Source organism: Sebastes fasciatus, chromosome 1 (genome assembly GCF_043250625.1).
Source record: "Sebastes fasciatus isolate fSebFas1 chromosome 1, fSebFas1.pri, whole genome shotgun sequence".
Taxonomy (NCBI): Eukaryota; Metazoa; Chordata; class Actinopteri; order Perciformes; family Sebastidae; genus Sebastes; species Sebastes fasciatus.
The window spans coordinates 18,038,974-18,054,345 of record NC_133795.1 but is presented as its reverse complement, the minus strand read 5'-3'; the positions used below and the strand labels follow the sequence as shown (position 1 = coordinate 18,054,345).

Below are 15,372 nucleotides of genomic sequence, written 5' to 3'. Positions count from 1 at the left end.
GCATCACTCTGGAGATAGATCTGGCTATACGAAACTACTTGAACTATAATACAATAGCTGCCACTTGTAAAGAATGATCACATGTCTGTAAGTATCTGCTAAAAGTGAAAGTACATTTGAAATCAACTAAACCACTGGGCTGTGGCCCTCTGGTGGGCCTCAGAGCACCACCTAGTGGGCCGCGGAGGTACTGACAAATGGTTAGATTAACCTCTTCAAAATCCAACTATTCTGTTTTTTAAAGCTAGAGGAAGGATACTGGAATGATATAAAACTAAAAATCCTAATGAATCCACCAGTCCCAACCATGCCATGTTAGCTTTTCGGGAAGGAGGCTAAAACACACTTCAAAGTTACGCTAAATTTTGGTGTGGAAAAACTGGCAGTCATTTTCAAAGTGGTCCCTTGACCTCTGACCTCAAGATATGTGAATGAAAATGGGTTCTATGGGTAGATATATATGTCTCAGATGCAGTGACGCAAAATGGAGCATTTTTTAAAACGAAAAGTGATGTTGGAGACGGCTTCAAAGCATGTGGTGAGGTAATATGACCCTGAATACTTTGGATTCATATTGGATGGCAGTGATGGGTGAGGGTAAACTGAATATTACATTACACCTGAGAGTGGACACATATTTATAGCCCAGTTTGTTATTTATTTGGGAAGGTGGTCCTCGGAATTATTTTAACAATCAGACGTGGGCCTCAAGTTACAAAAGGTTGAGAAGCCCTGAACTAAATAGCCTTCATATAAGTGGAGATGATTCATAATTGAATAAGATATGCTGTTATTTTAAAGTTGCATTTTTATAGAGACCAAGCAAGGCAAAGCAAGTTTATTTATATAGCACATTTTATACACAAAGGCAATTCAAAGTGCTTTACATATATAAAAGCAAGATAAGAGCACAAAGTGCATAAGATAAAAACGAATAAAAGAATATAAAAGTATAAGTTAAAAGAAAAAAAAATTAAAAGGATACTAAAAACAATCAATAGACAGTAAAGTGCAGCATTTGATCAATTAAGAAAAGCGTCTGAGAACAGTTTGGTCTTGAGTCTAGATTTAAAAGTGGCCACTGTTGGTGCATCTTTGATCTCATCTGGTAGTTTGTTCCACAGTTGAGCAGCGTAGCAGCTAAAAGCATCCTCACCATGTTTCGTTCTGACCGTGGGTACTACTAATAGATTTGTTACCAGTGACCTTAGAGGTCTAGTACAGGGGTCAGCAACCTTTAATATCAAAAGAGACATTTTAGGCAAAAAAAAATAAAAATTAAAAATCTGTCTGGAGCCGCAAAACATTTGAGCATTGTGATGAAGGTAACACAGTTTATAGTCTAAGTATAAAGTATATAAGTCTAATGCAGTGAGGGCCAAAGAGACAATGTACTACGGAGTATTAGCCACATTGAGGGGAAAAAATCTGAGATTTCCAGAATAAAGTAATAATATTACGAGAAAAAAGTCGTAGTATTACCAGAATAAAGTCACAACTTTAGGAGAAAAAAAGTCTTAATATTACGAGAATAAAGTCATAACTTTATGAGAAAAAAGTCATAATATTACGAGAATAAAGTCATAATATTACGAGAATAAAGTCGACTTTTTTCTCGTAAAGTTATTACTTTATTTTCGTAATATTAAGATCTTAATATTACGAGAATAAAGTAATAACTTTACGAGAATAAAGTCATAATATTATGAGAAAAAATTCAGAAGTTTACGAGGAAAAAGAAAATAACACGTAAAATTACTTCTTTATATTATGTCTTTATTCTCATAATACTACGACTATATTCTCGTAATATTATGACTTTATTCTCAAAATTTCAGATTAATTTTTTTCCTCAATGTGGCCCTAATACTCCGTCGTACCATAGACCAACAACAATGATAAATAAAAATAAAAATGCAAACAAAAAAACAGTTATTCATTTCCACAAATTTGTTTTAAAAAGATCCTCAGTGAGCCACTGGAGAGGAGCTGAAGAGCCGCATGTGGCTCCGGAGCTGCAGGTTGCTTAGAGAGCGCTGGTCTAGTAGGTGTGTACTGCTGAAGCACATCTGAGAGGTAATTTGGACCTACCCCCTTTAGTGATTTGTAAACAAGCAGTAGTGTTTTAAAGTTATTTCTCTGACTTACTGGGAGGCAGTGTAGGACTGAAGTAGTGGAGTGATGGGGCGTGTCCTTACAGCTTCCGTCTGTCATCCGTCTGCGCATGCGCAGTAAACTGACCGCGCAGTTCCTCCGCTGAACGTTTGAAAGCTGCACGGTGACGGAGAGCACGACTGGACGGTTAGTTAGTGTCTCCCCATCTCCTCCTGACTGAAACGTACTGTACCGGTAAGGCCTCACTACGCTTTAACATGTATTGTATACAGTAATACAGGACTCAAACTTGTAAATAGTCTCAATATCTAGCGAGTAAATGCGTAACGTTTAGCTAACTTTATGGGTTAGCACAGAACACATTAGCAAGCTAGCGCTAAGCTAACATTAGCAGGCTGACTTGGACCAAGGCCTATATAAGGAGGCTGGGACATGCGTCATCAATATGTCATAGCTGTGGGGTACCACACATGCGCAGTAGAATCTGGTTTACACTCGCCGAGTTAGGCAAGGCAGCTTTATTTGTAGAGCACATTTCAGCAACAGGGGCAACTCAAAGTGCTTTACATAAACATTCAAGAACATTGCGACAAAGTGCAAAAGAGCATTAAGACATAATTAAAACAGTTATAAAAACATTAAAACATTTAAAGATTAGAAAATAAAAAAAAGCTAAAAATAAAAGCTAGGATAGAAGCTAAAATAGAGTATAACACACGAGTAAAAGCTCTAGTGCAGTATATAAGATCATTATCTGGTTTAATAAAAGGCATCAGCAAACGGGAACATTATAAGCTTTTTTAAGACATAATTAAAACAGTTAACATAAAAACATTAAAGATTAGAAAATAAAAACAAGCTAAAAATCAAAGCTATAGGATAGAAGCTAAAATAGAGTATAACACACAAGAGTAAAAGCTCTAGTGCAGTATATAAGATCATTATCTGGTTTAATAAAAGGCAGCAGTAAACAGGAAAGTCTTAAGCTTTGATTTAAAAGTACTCGGAGTTGGAGTTGGTCCTGCAGGTTTCTGGGAGCTTGTTCCAGATATTTGGTGCATAAAAACTGAACGCTGCATGTTTAGTTCTGACTCTGGGGGACACTAAGCAGACCTGATCCAGTTGACCTGAGAGGTCTGGATGGTTCATAACATAGCAGAAGATCTAAACCATTTAGTGCTTTGTAAACCAGCAGGAGTATTTTGAGTCACACTGCGCATGCGTTATACCCCATGCACCAAGACCAGTGACTCAGCCTCCTTCAACAGGCCTTGGAGAGGACCCGGCTGCTGCTGGATCAGTCTATTCACTGGAAATGTGGATATTTGCTTTCCCATGCTGCTTTAGATAATATTGTAGGTTATGTTGTTAGCTCAGGACAGTGGATCTAAATATGTCTATATAAGTTAATTCCACCAGTTATGTGCTTAACTTTAAAGTTGCAGAAGCAGCACGTTAGCTAGCTTAATGTGAGACATGCAGACTGCATGAATCTGATCTGGAGTCAGCAGGGCCAACTGAGCTAATGCCAGACTGAGAGGCTCAAACTAGGTTAGCTGCTAGCAAGCTACAGTCAAAGGCAGACTGAATGCATGTTAGCTATCTATGACTGAAACTATAGCAGAAGATATGTAAACTTTGGTATCAAGAATTGCCTTGAATGTAACTTTTACCATTCTTTTATTGAAAGCTTTTTAACCTTTTCTTTTACCTGCTGGTTTAACGGGCTGTCTGTGAAGGACAAGAACAGTCTAAATAGTATAGTCAAAGTGTGCTAAAAGATTAGTGGAGTTCAGAAGAAGGACTTGGGCACAATTTGGGAGAAACAGGTGGCTGAGGAAGCAAAAAAAAAATTTATCAGCCAACCAGATCACATTCTTTCGTTACTCCAAGTCCTTTATCCCTTCTGCTGTTAAGCTGCTGAACACATACCATACCCATTTTAAATGACTGTTATTTAAAGGAACTTTAAGATGTGTTGTTCTTATATATTGTTTCTTATTTTTTGGCTTTTATTGCCATAATCCTATGTATTTATATGGTTCTTATTGTAACTTGTCCCTCCAACTGCCCCATGCCTTTAATATGTTTCCTTTGACTTAACTAATTATTGGTTGCCTGTTGTATGTATGGACTGGAAATGATACAAATTAATTTCCCCCTTGGGGATAAATAAAGTTTTCTGAACTGAACTAACTGATTTGTTGGATAGAGCAGTGATGACTATTTAATCACAACATGGATTATTTTCAACAGTTAAATTTAGCACACATTTCATAACTTTTAGGTTACAGGATACACAGTACAGGAACCAATACACTGGGTTTTGCATTAGCTATAGCTAAAATGTGTGTGCAGGATTACTCATGTTTTAGATAAAGTCCATCCACCTGTAGTAAAGGTAGTTAGCCTCTGTAGCAAATTGCTGCCAGACACTGGTTTATATTTTTCATATAAACCAGTGCAATATGCTGCCTTCCACTGAGTAATTCTCGGAAATGTATTAATTCTTTTTTTTTTAATTATATATTTTTATGAGAGCTACAAGTTCTTTTAACATGGTCATGGAGCATATATACTGTATATTTGTATTCTGGGGGTATCGTTCCAATGCAGAGGGATGTTTAGTTTATTTATTGACTACACTGAGGGCGTTTTATATTTTAATAATTTATTTATTGTGTTGAGTTGAATGTGCTGCTTATTTTGTACTGTAATTACCTTGTGCCTTTTCTACCTTTTCTTTTCTTAAAGCTGACTCGGTGTAAACTGCTCAGAATTCCAATGTACTTAGGTGCAAATGGCAAATAAAATTCTTGAATCTTGAATATTCATTCATTCACTCACTGGTTTTCTCGCCTTTTAGTTTCGAGCATGGAGCTGAACGATACTAACCTACAGACCCTCACCGAGTTCCTCAGGAAAACACTGGACCCAGACCCAACAGTCAGACGTCCAGGTAATACATCTTCATGACATAGCATGAACTTACATATATCTTAATATGGTTTAAAGCAGGGATTCTCAAAGTGGGGTTCGGGGACCCCCAGGGGTCCATGGCACTCTGGCAAAGTAATTTACTATGAATTATAAAATTGTGTGATATCATTAAAAAGTGTATATGTACAGATGGGGACCATTTGCACCAATAAAACAATCGTCTTGAGCTAACTTCTGTTGTGATTTGACGCTATATAAAAAATTAATTGAATTGAATATTGTGCCCATTACTCCCACCCACGTCAGCCTAGGGCCAATAGAAATCTGATATGATTGTGACACACAGCAATAAGTTCATTATTTTTGAAGTTGAAACACTTACTGAAAGTTAGACTGTTAAATTTATATGTCTGGATTAGGACTATGCCAGTCTTGCTAGGGTTCATTTTCTGAAAGATTTAAAGATCAAATGTAGGTATATCAATGATGTCGAGTCCAAATGCAATTTGAAAAAAAAAAATACCCTCTGTTTAAAGGTATATAAGTGGTATTGACATTCAATAACATCGCACATTTCCCCACTGTGGGACTAATAAAGGATTATCTCATTTTATCTTAACATGATTCAAATTGAAATTTGTTTGTAGTTATTTCTGTGAAACAGGTCTGAAGTATTTTGGTTGAAAACTTTTTGAATACAAATAGTTCCATTGGCATCTAAGAGTAAAAATGGTAGTAAGCATATGCTGAATTGGTGTTATGATTAAGAGGGGGTCCTTGGAAGATTTTCTCCCCTGTAAGGGGTCCCTGGCCCAAAAAAATGTTGGAGAATCCCTGGTTTAAACAATTTTGTTCTGATCGACCTATTTATGCAATGTATTTACTTGATTGTGTAATCTCTGCTTTGCAACACCTGTTTTCTGTTTATTTCTCTTTCTTAGCTGAGAAGTTCCTTGAATCTGTGGAGGCAAACCAGAACTACCCCTTATTACTCCTCACTTTGCTGGAGAAGTCACAAGACACCGTGATTCGCGTCTGTGCTGCTGTTACCTTCAAGAACTACATCAAAAGAAACTGGCGCATTGTGAGTCTCACTAAGTAACATCAAGTTTATATGTTGTTGACTCTAGTATCTTGTCTAGATTCATACTTCATGTCTTGCATCAGATTAGGGCTGTGTGGGACAAACTGTATATCAATTTAAAGCATTTAGTACAAAGTCTGAGTAGAACCAGTGTTGTGATAGTCGTGTTAACCTGTACACTGAGTTGATCAAACTACTTTTGTGATGTGTTTTCCCAAAGGTTGAAGATGAACCAAACAGAGTCTCTGATACAGACCGAATAGCGATCAAAGCAAACATAGTAAATTTGATGCTAAGCAGCCCAGAACAGATTCAAAAACAGGTACATCCTCAAGTTACATTGCCTTAAAGCCAAAAGTGTTTATATGAAGATGTGAAGGAAGATGCTCAACCAAGCCCCTGTTTATCCTATGCATTTCCACAGTTGAGTGATGCCATCAGTATCATAGGAAGGGAAGATTTCCCTCAAAAATGGCCAGACCTGCTAACTGAGATGGTGACCCGCTTCAGAAGTGGAGACTTCCACATCATCAATGGAGTGCTTCGTACTGCACATTCCCTCTTCAAGAGGTACAGCTCACTTCTTAATGCTTTAAAGTGTTTTAATGATTACATTTAAACAGAATTTTTAAAAAAATGTCTATCCCCTCCCGTGTTTTTTTTCAAGGTACCGCCATGAGTTCAAGTCAAATGAGCTTTGGACAGAGATCAAACTAGTACTGGACACATTTGCCCTGCCTCTGACGGAGCTGTTCAAGGTTTGTAATGACATGCAATTCAATTACCACAACACTTACAAGCTGTTATGTAACATCTAAGAATCAACATGTTTGACATGGATATGATGACATTCCAATATGAAGAAATATTTATAGTTCATTTTCTCTCCTCTTTGCTGCAGGCCACTATTGAGTTGTGTCAGACTCATGCTACAGACGTCAACGCCTTGAAGGTCCTCTTCTCTTCCCTCACTCTCATCTCCAAGCTGTTCTACAGTCTTAACTTCCAGGTCAGTTCAATTTGCTTTGTACTTCAAGGCTTTGCTGTTTGGGACATTTGCATTGTGTCTTTTGTAGCTACGGTAATGCCCGCCCCCCCCCCCTGCAGCTGTTTTCATGGTTCTTGATGGTCAGGGATGTCTCATGTCTTTTTCCGTTTATGTTGCATACAGTTGTATACCAGGGTGTCAGCTCCTCTGGTCATCATGTATGCGACAACAAATTACTAAGGTGACATCAAAAGTTTTGGGAACCCTATAAGTTTGTGTGAAGCAACAACATTTTATGGGTATATTGTCTGGTTGTTTGTAACAGCTGTTATGTAAAGTAGGCTATATTGAGGGGCCTATAAACTACCACTAAGCAGTTCCATTTAGCTGCCATTACTGGTAAGATTTCTTGTCTTTAACATGCAACTAGAAATGTTTTTTTGTCTCTACTGTGCTGTAAAAGTCAATATAAACTATTACTGTTGTTACAGATGTTTCAGCATCGGAATGTTTTTCAAAAGACTAATTGAAGCCCTTAAGAGCCAATCATCATTTCTTTGCCTTAAAGAAATAAGTTAAATGATAAAAATCCCAAGTTTCTCAAAAGCTGAAATTAAAATGTTTGCTTTTATTATTTTGAATTGGAGATGAATGCTGCCAAATAGTTAATCATTAATAACATTTTAATACATTTGTAATTATTGCAAGGAAATCATGCACTACCACTGTAGTGTATAATGAATCTGCTCCACGTAGAGATCAAGTCAGCTTCCTTTAGTAATCCATTTACACTTTCATCAGAGATGTGAAACATTTATCTTCATCTGTACTCTGCATTATTACACAGGACCTGCCAGAGTTTTTTGAAGACAACATGGAAACCTGGATGACCAATTTCCACGGCCTACTGACTTTGGATAATAAACTTTTACAAACGGATGTGAGTTTTTTTTTTTCTATTTTACTCATGCAATACATTTTCAACACTACTGTGCTATAAAGTTTTTTTTTTTAACATTTGTGTGTTTGTGTTTCTTTTATCAACTCCGTAGGATGAGGAGGAAGCTGGTCTCCTGGAGCTGCTGAAGTCGCAGATCTGTGACAATGCTGCTCTCTACGCTCAGAAATACGATGAAGAGTTCCAGCCGTATCTGCCGCGCTTCGTCACTGCTATCTGGAACCTTTTAGTTTCTACTGGCCAGGAAGTCAAATATGACCTGGTGAGCGTAACAATCCCCGACTGTGTTTTTCTTTTTGAAGTTCACTTCCCCTGTGCTAACGATATACCACGTCTTTGTTGCAGCTTGTAAGCAATGCTATTCAGTTCTTGGCATCGGTGTGTGAAAGGCCACACTACAAGCATCTGTTTGAGGACCAGAATACACTCACTAGCATTTGTGAGAAGGTCATTGTGCCCAACATGGAGTTCAGAAGTAAGTAATTGCTTTGTTCTCATCATCGGGTTGCACCTGGAAATGTCATCAGTAGATGGCTGATTCAGGGCTCTGCTTGCTTAGACACAAACATGCACTTGTGTGATGAACAATGGCTGACCAGATTGCTTGTGATTCCCGATTAGGTGCAGATGAAGAGGCCTTTGAAGATAATTCGGAAGAATACATCCGAAGGGACCTTGAAGGATCTGGTAAAGATTTAGATTATTGCTTATGACCTCCCCTAATGTAACTTATTCACACAAATACACAAAAGAATATGTAGTTCCTCCTCATATTTTGAGTTTGGGTGTCTCTCCTGCCATATAGGATTAGTCAAACTCCATATGCATAGTTATTTAGTCAATTGGTTGGTTTCAACTCCTGCTTGTTTGAACATCTGCTCCCAAAGTTTCAATAGAAAGTTTCCACATACTAATAATGGACAGTTAACAAACGTGTGCTAATGATGGGTGTTGGGGGTACTCAGATTGCTTTTATGTTGTAACGAGTAATGTACCAATGCTGCCAGTATCAACTGTAGAGCCTCCATCTTTCCGTAAGATCATTAATAAAATCCATATGACACGTTACATGGAGGGAACAGTGGCTGACAGAAAAAACATTTGCTAGGTACCTCGATATAATAAAGAGCTGTAATGGGGATATTGCGTCTGTCATTCCTGCCTGCAGAGTTACGGATGCTGGAGAGTAGGGCTGTGTATTGGCAAGAATCTGGTGTTACGATACGTATTATGAAATGGGTTACGATTCAATATATTGCAATACTGTAAGCAAGGCAATATATATATGTATATATATATGTGTATATGTATATATAATTTTTTTTAATATAACTTTAGGAAAACTGTCATAGTATAAAGAACACACCATCATATGCATAAAATCGGAGTGAAAAAGTTTAGTTTTTTATGCAATCAGAACAGAAAGATCTACATTTACATTCACCACAGTCCCTATAACGCTTTTTATCCGAATCGATTAATCAAAGTAATAATCAAAAGATTAATCTATTAGCAAAAAAGCTGTTAGTTATAGCCCTAGGTTTCATTTTTGGTAAGCCAAAAGTACTCTTGCGAGTTACTTTTCTGAGTAATAATGCTGTTACGTAACAGGTTACTTTTTAATGGCAGTAATTTTGTAATGTAACAAGTTACTTTTAAAAGTAACAAACTTAAATTGTTAACCCTTTTCCTATCCTCCCTCAGACATTGACACTCGTCGTAGGGCGGCATGTGACTTGGTGAGAGGCCTTTGTAAATTTTTCGAGGCCCCTGTCACAGCGATCTTCTCTGGCTATGTGAACTCAATGCTGGGAGAGTACGCCAAGAACCCTGGGGCGAACTGGAAACACAAAGATGCCGCCATCTATCTGGTCACATCACTGGCGTCTAAAGCGCAGACACAGAAGGTATTGCTGACTTTCATTTTCAGAGGATTGTTGAATATATAACTGACTATAAATTAAACATTCATAATCAATGTTTGATATAATTAGAATAATGAATCTTTTCTTTCACCAGCATGGGATAACACAAGCCAATGAGTTGGTGAATCTGAATGAATTCTTTGTGAACCACATTCTCTCTGACTTAAAATCCCCAAACGGTAAGAATACTCACCATTTCTCAATATGATGTAGAATTACAAAATGTATTATGTGTTACAACAGCTGGCTCACTTTAGGTTTGACTCCGTGAACTGTGAATGTCCAGATGTATTTGTGTAAAGACATTAATTAACATCAAGCACTAATTGTCGTTGTAGTTAATGAGTTCCCAGTGCTGAAGGCTGACGCCATCAAGTATGTCATGATCTTCAGAAGCCAGGTATGAACTCTTACTTTCTCTGCAACTTGTTAAATTTCAAAAGACAAAATGAATACACTATAGAGGGCTTCTTGTCTGTCTGTTTCCTTCAGCTTCCAAAGGAGCATCTGCTGCAGGCAGTTCCTCTGCTGATAAGTCACCTGCAGGCAGAGAGCACAGTGGAACACACTTACGCTGCCCATGCTTTGGAGAGGCTGTTCACCATGAGAGGCCCCAACAACACAACTCTGTAAGTATCAAGCGTTGAAGTAAAAGATAGCGATATTTGAATGAACCATAACAATTTCTGAGAAGTGCTCACTGCATTTGTTTTACAAATGCTTAGAACGTAATCTGTAATTGTACAGTGTATTATTGGAATATTAAAGTAAATTGGGATTTAAACCTTTTTTGATCCTTAAGCTTAAAATTCTGTAACTCACATCTTTGCCCAGTCCAGTTTAGAACAAGGCAAATGTCTCCGTATTTATGAACATTTCTGACTGCTTTCACATTAGTTACATGGATTTGGATTGTAGATTGAACAATGTGCACTTTTTAATAGAGTTGGGTCAATTTCCGGTTTGGCTGGTGTACAATCTTAAACCAGTTCAACCTGCATTTGTCATTATGACACATTCTGGTGAATTAAAAAGAAGCAACCTGTGCCGACGACGTCACGGCGCTAGCGATGGCATCACTGTCTGGCTCTAAATCCAACTTGTATTGCATTAGTTTGTTTATAAACGGACCAACAGAGCCACTGGTGTCTGACAGGCCTTGCACAATTTACTGCCGCACTGAGACTGGCAACATGAAGGAGATCTTCAGTAGAGGTGGGAGTTGGCAAGAGACGCATGGCGGCACATTTCGGGATTGTTAACTAGAAAGTTCATGACGAGACAAGACATGGCAGAGTTGGTCTCGTAAACTAGAACTGCACCGATATAGCAACATTTTGGATTAACAGGGCGCTGGGCCGCCACGTCTGAACATGCAGCCATCTGGGATCAACAGAGGCAGTGTGTAAACACTGCAAAAAAAAGTCATGAATGGGCGCTGAGTCAAGTGCGACACCTAGTGGTAAAATTTTTAATACCCGTTCGGTCTGGTGTGGCTTTAATATCCCAGCGATTTGAAATTTCTTATGCCGGCCCTACCCTACTTTTTAACACTGAAATAAATATTTATGGATAATGGACAAGCGTTGCATCTAAGCAGACTTTTGCATCCATCTGTATAGCTACTGACCCATTATTTTAGCCAATCATCCTCTCTGTGTGTTTTTCAGCATCACGTCTGCAGAGATGGCACCTTTTACCGAACAGCTGCTCAACAACTTGTTCAAGGCTCTGGCTCTTCCTGGTTCGGCAGAAAATGAATACATCATGAAAGGTAAATCTGAGTTTCCTCTGTCATCTAAACGCTCCTCAGTAATGTTTCCCAGTCAGTGTCAGACCAACTGCAAAGTTACTTTGAGTAGCCTCATCATGTCTTTCTTTTCTGCTCTTTCTTTCTTTCTTTTGTTTTAATCTTTAAAGCCATCATGCGCAGCTTCTCCCTGCTGCAGGAGTCCATTGTTCCCTACATTCCCACTCTGATTGGTCAGCTCACTCATAAGCTCCTCTTAGTCAGCAAGGTAACACACACTTTTGGTACTATGTATGGATGCAGATAGATTCACCAAGATGCTGTTTTTTTTCAGGTGATACATGTGTCAACTATTCCAAAATCTGTCACCCATTTTCAGAATCCCAGCAAGCCTCACTTTAACCACTACCTGTTCGAGTCCCTGTGCCTGTCTGTGCGGATCACCTGCAAGGCTAACTCCTCCACAGTCAGCAGCTTCGAGGAAGCACTCTTCCCCGTCTTCACTGAGATCCTTCAGAACGACGTCCAGGGTGCGCCTTTGGAATTTATCTATCTACGTGTAGATGATACAGCTGGTGGCTGATAGACGAAACTCATCTTCCTCTTGTCCTCTGTTGCAGAGTTTCTTCCATACGTGTTCCAGGTGATGTCTCTCCTCCTGGAGATCCACTCCAACTCTATTCCCAATTCCTACATGGCTTTATTCCCTCACCTGCTGCAGCCTGTGCTATGGGAACGGACAGGAAACATACCCCCTCTGGTGCGACTGCTTCAGGCTTACCTTGAGAAGGGAGGTGTCTCTATTGCCGCCTCTGCTGCGGACAAAATAGTAAGTGGTGGCAGACAGTATTGTGTACAACAGACAAAATGGTAATGTTCTAGTTGTCTGGGGTTTGATGACAAGTGTTTCTCCATTGGTTTTGTTCATTATTCATTGTGTGGCCAGTATTTTGACACTTGCTCATCTTTCCTTCTCAGCCCGGCTTACTTGGAGTTTTCCAAAAGCTTATTGCCTCCAAGGCCAATGACCACCAAGGTTTCTACCTTCTGAACAGCATCATTGAGCACATGCCCCCGTAAGTCAATTTTAAAGTTGTGTTCTCAGTGGATCTAGGGCTGCAACTAACAATTATTTTCATTGATGATTAATCTGTTGATTATTTTATTGATTAATCGATTAGTTGTTTTGGCTATAAAATGTCAGAAAAAGGTGAAAAATGTCGATCAGTGTTTCCCAAAGCCCAAGACGACGTCCTCAAATGACCAGAAAATATTCACATTTAAGAAACTAGAATCAGAGAACTTTGACTTTTTTTTTCTTAAAAAAATTAATCATTTATCAAAATGGTTGGCGATAAATTTAATAGTAGACAACTAATTGATTAATCGTTGCAGCTCTAAGTGGATCATCTATAAATTGATTGGTTACGGTCATGATGTTTTTGTTTTGTTTTTTTCTTTTGCCAGAGAATCGATCACTCAGTACAGGAAACAGATCTTCATTTTGCTCTTCCAGAGGCTCCAAAGCTCCAAAACCACCAAGTTCATCAAGAGTTAGTACAACCATCTCATTACCAACATTCATTCTGTTCACAGCTATTAATCTGTCCAACACTGTCAGTGACCGAGCACATGCCTTTTAACTGGTGATATCAGCCAGTATAGTGTACATTTTCACCAGGTCTAGTATTAACGGTCTTATAATGCCAATTTTCTTTCTTTCTCATAGGTTTCTTGGTGTTTATCAACTTGTATGGTGTCAAATATGGAGCCATTGCTCTTCAGGAGATTTTTGACAGCATCCAGCCAAAGTAAGTGTATTTTCAATGTAAGCCACAAGATGTTGATGGAAAGTACACTGATGTTTGACTAGTTATTTGGTGGGTTCATCCATCAGTGTAGCGTTCAATGCATTTATACGCATAATTATAATAAGTAATAGCTGCCTTATGCTAACGCCATTGCAGGTCTCCAGTGTATCTAACGATTAATGTGAGTGCAGAAGACCAGTGGCAAAATGTACAGTATTAACCCTGTTTGCTTTATTGTGTTGCAGGATGTTTGGTATGGTGTTGGAGAAAATAATAATTCCAGAGGTTCAGAAGGTGTCTGGGCCAGTTGAAAAGAAGATCTGCGCTGTTGGCATCACAAAAGTCCTTACTGAATGTCCTGCAATGATGGACACAGAGTACACTAAACTCTGGTAAGAAATCAGCCTGAAGGAAACACAACCATAGCATTCCTTTTTGTCATGCAGTTACCTGGTTAAAGCCCCTTCACACCTATAGTCCACTTATCAGGACTGTGATTTTGGTGTTCCTAAAATTTTGCATATAGTTTATATTGCAGAAATACTCTCCTGATGAATGCTTTGTAAGTGTTATTTTGTTGTCCTTGTTCAGGACCCCTCTGCTCCAGGCACTCATTGGTCTATTTGAGTTGCCAGAAGATGACAGCATCCCAGATGATGAGCACTTCATCGACATCGAAGACACACCAGGATATCAGACGGCATTCTCGCAACTGGCCTTTGCCGGGAAGAAGGAGCACGACCCGATAGGAGACGCTGTCGGCAATCCCAAGATCCTGCTGGCTCAGTCACTCCACAAGCTCTCTACTGCCTGTCCGGGAAGGGTATGTTTAGATATATTTACAACTTATGTCAAAAGCCACGTTCTGTGGTTGTAACAAGTACAGCCACATTTTCAAAATTTAGCATCGACTTGGTACCGGAGTATTGGTTCTCGTGACATTCCTAGTTTGGAATAAAATAAATGTCATTGAGATGTTATTGAGATTATTTTGTAACCACTGTGCTTTTGCTAGAGAGGATGGGACGATGCAGAAAGCAAATGAGTGATTCTTGCCTCTTGTCTCGATGTTTTTGTTTCAGGTTCCCTCGATGCTGAGCACCAGTCTGAACGCAGAGGCCCTCCAGTACCTACAGGGCTACTTACAGGCAGCCACTGTACAGCTGGTTTGAAACAGATGTGATGATGTTCACTTAAGAGGGAGACCACAATACACTGCAGGAGTAACCATGGTGACCTCGGGTCACACGACAGACTTGCTTCAGCTGAATTTGAATCTCACCAGATTTGGTTTGACTCGACAGTTTATGATGGATTTGCCAGAGAAATGGTCATTTTGCCTGAATTCAGGGTGCGTTCTCTGATGCAATTTTTTTTTTTTAAGGGTTTTTAAATACGTGACCAAAACTTGACTAAACTGAAATGGGGTTTTGTGTTTGGGCCCTTTGTTTGCTGTGTGGCAAAAGGCTAACAAGGATTTGGATATCATGTTCTGATACGGTTTGTCAGTTTATTTCAATAACAGCAGCAGAGGTGTATATATATCCACAGTGTTGTGGAACAGCTGAACATCACAATCATATGGGAGGGATTTCTTTAGCGCTTCGTTTATATGTTTGAATTGCTTTTTACGACTCTGGAGACTGTAGTCTGTGGCTCAAACATAATGCATCATATTTTTTCCTGTTGCATGTTTACTGTAGATTTGTTATCGTCTAGTCTTTGTTTTGGCACTGTTTGTTAATATGAATAAAAAGAGGCACTTGTATAGATCTGTTATCTTTACAGCCTCTTTTCAACG

General features: G+C 38.8%; 1 protein-coding gene across 1 annotated transcript; it reads left to right on the top strand.

Moving 5' to 3' along the window:
* Nucleotides 1-2,203: 2,203 nt before the first annotated feature.
* cse1l (CSE1 chromosome segregation 1-like (yeast)) lies at nt 2,204-15,371 on the top strand. The gene is made up of 25 exons (XM_074634610.1): nt 2,204-2,349; nt 4,982-5,074; nt 5,997-6,139; nt 6,360-6,461; nt 6,564-6,709; nt 6,807-6,897; nt 7,041-7,148; nt 7,975-8,067; nt 8,180-8,347; nt 8,431-8,560; nt 8,707-8,772; nt 9,790-9,992; nt 10,105-10,189; nt 10,349-10,410; nt 10,503-10,639; nt 11,681-11,784; nt 11,931-12,028; nt 12,140-12,290; nt 12,381-12,589; nt 12,739-12,836; nt 13,228-13,313; nt 13,490-13,571; nt 13,817-13,963; nt 14,163-14,394; nt 14,654-15,371. The coding sequence occupies exons 2-25, from the start codon at nt 4,990-4,992 to the stop codon at nt 14,741-14,743; spliced, it is 2,916 nt and encodes a 971-aa protein (XP_074490711.1). The 5' UTR covers nt 2,204-2,349; nt 4,982-4,989; the 3' UTR covers nt 14,744-15,371.
* The last annotated feature ends 1 nt before the right edge of the window (nt 15,372 follows it).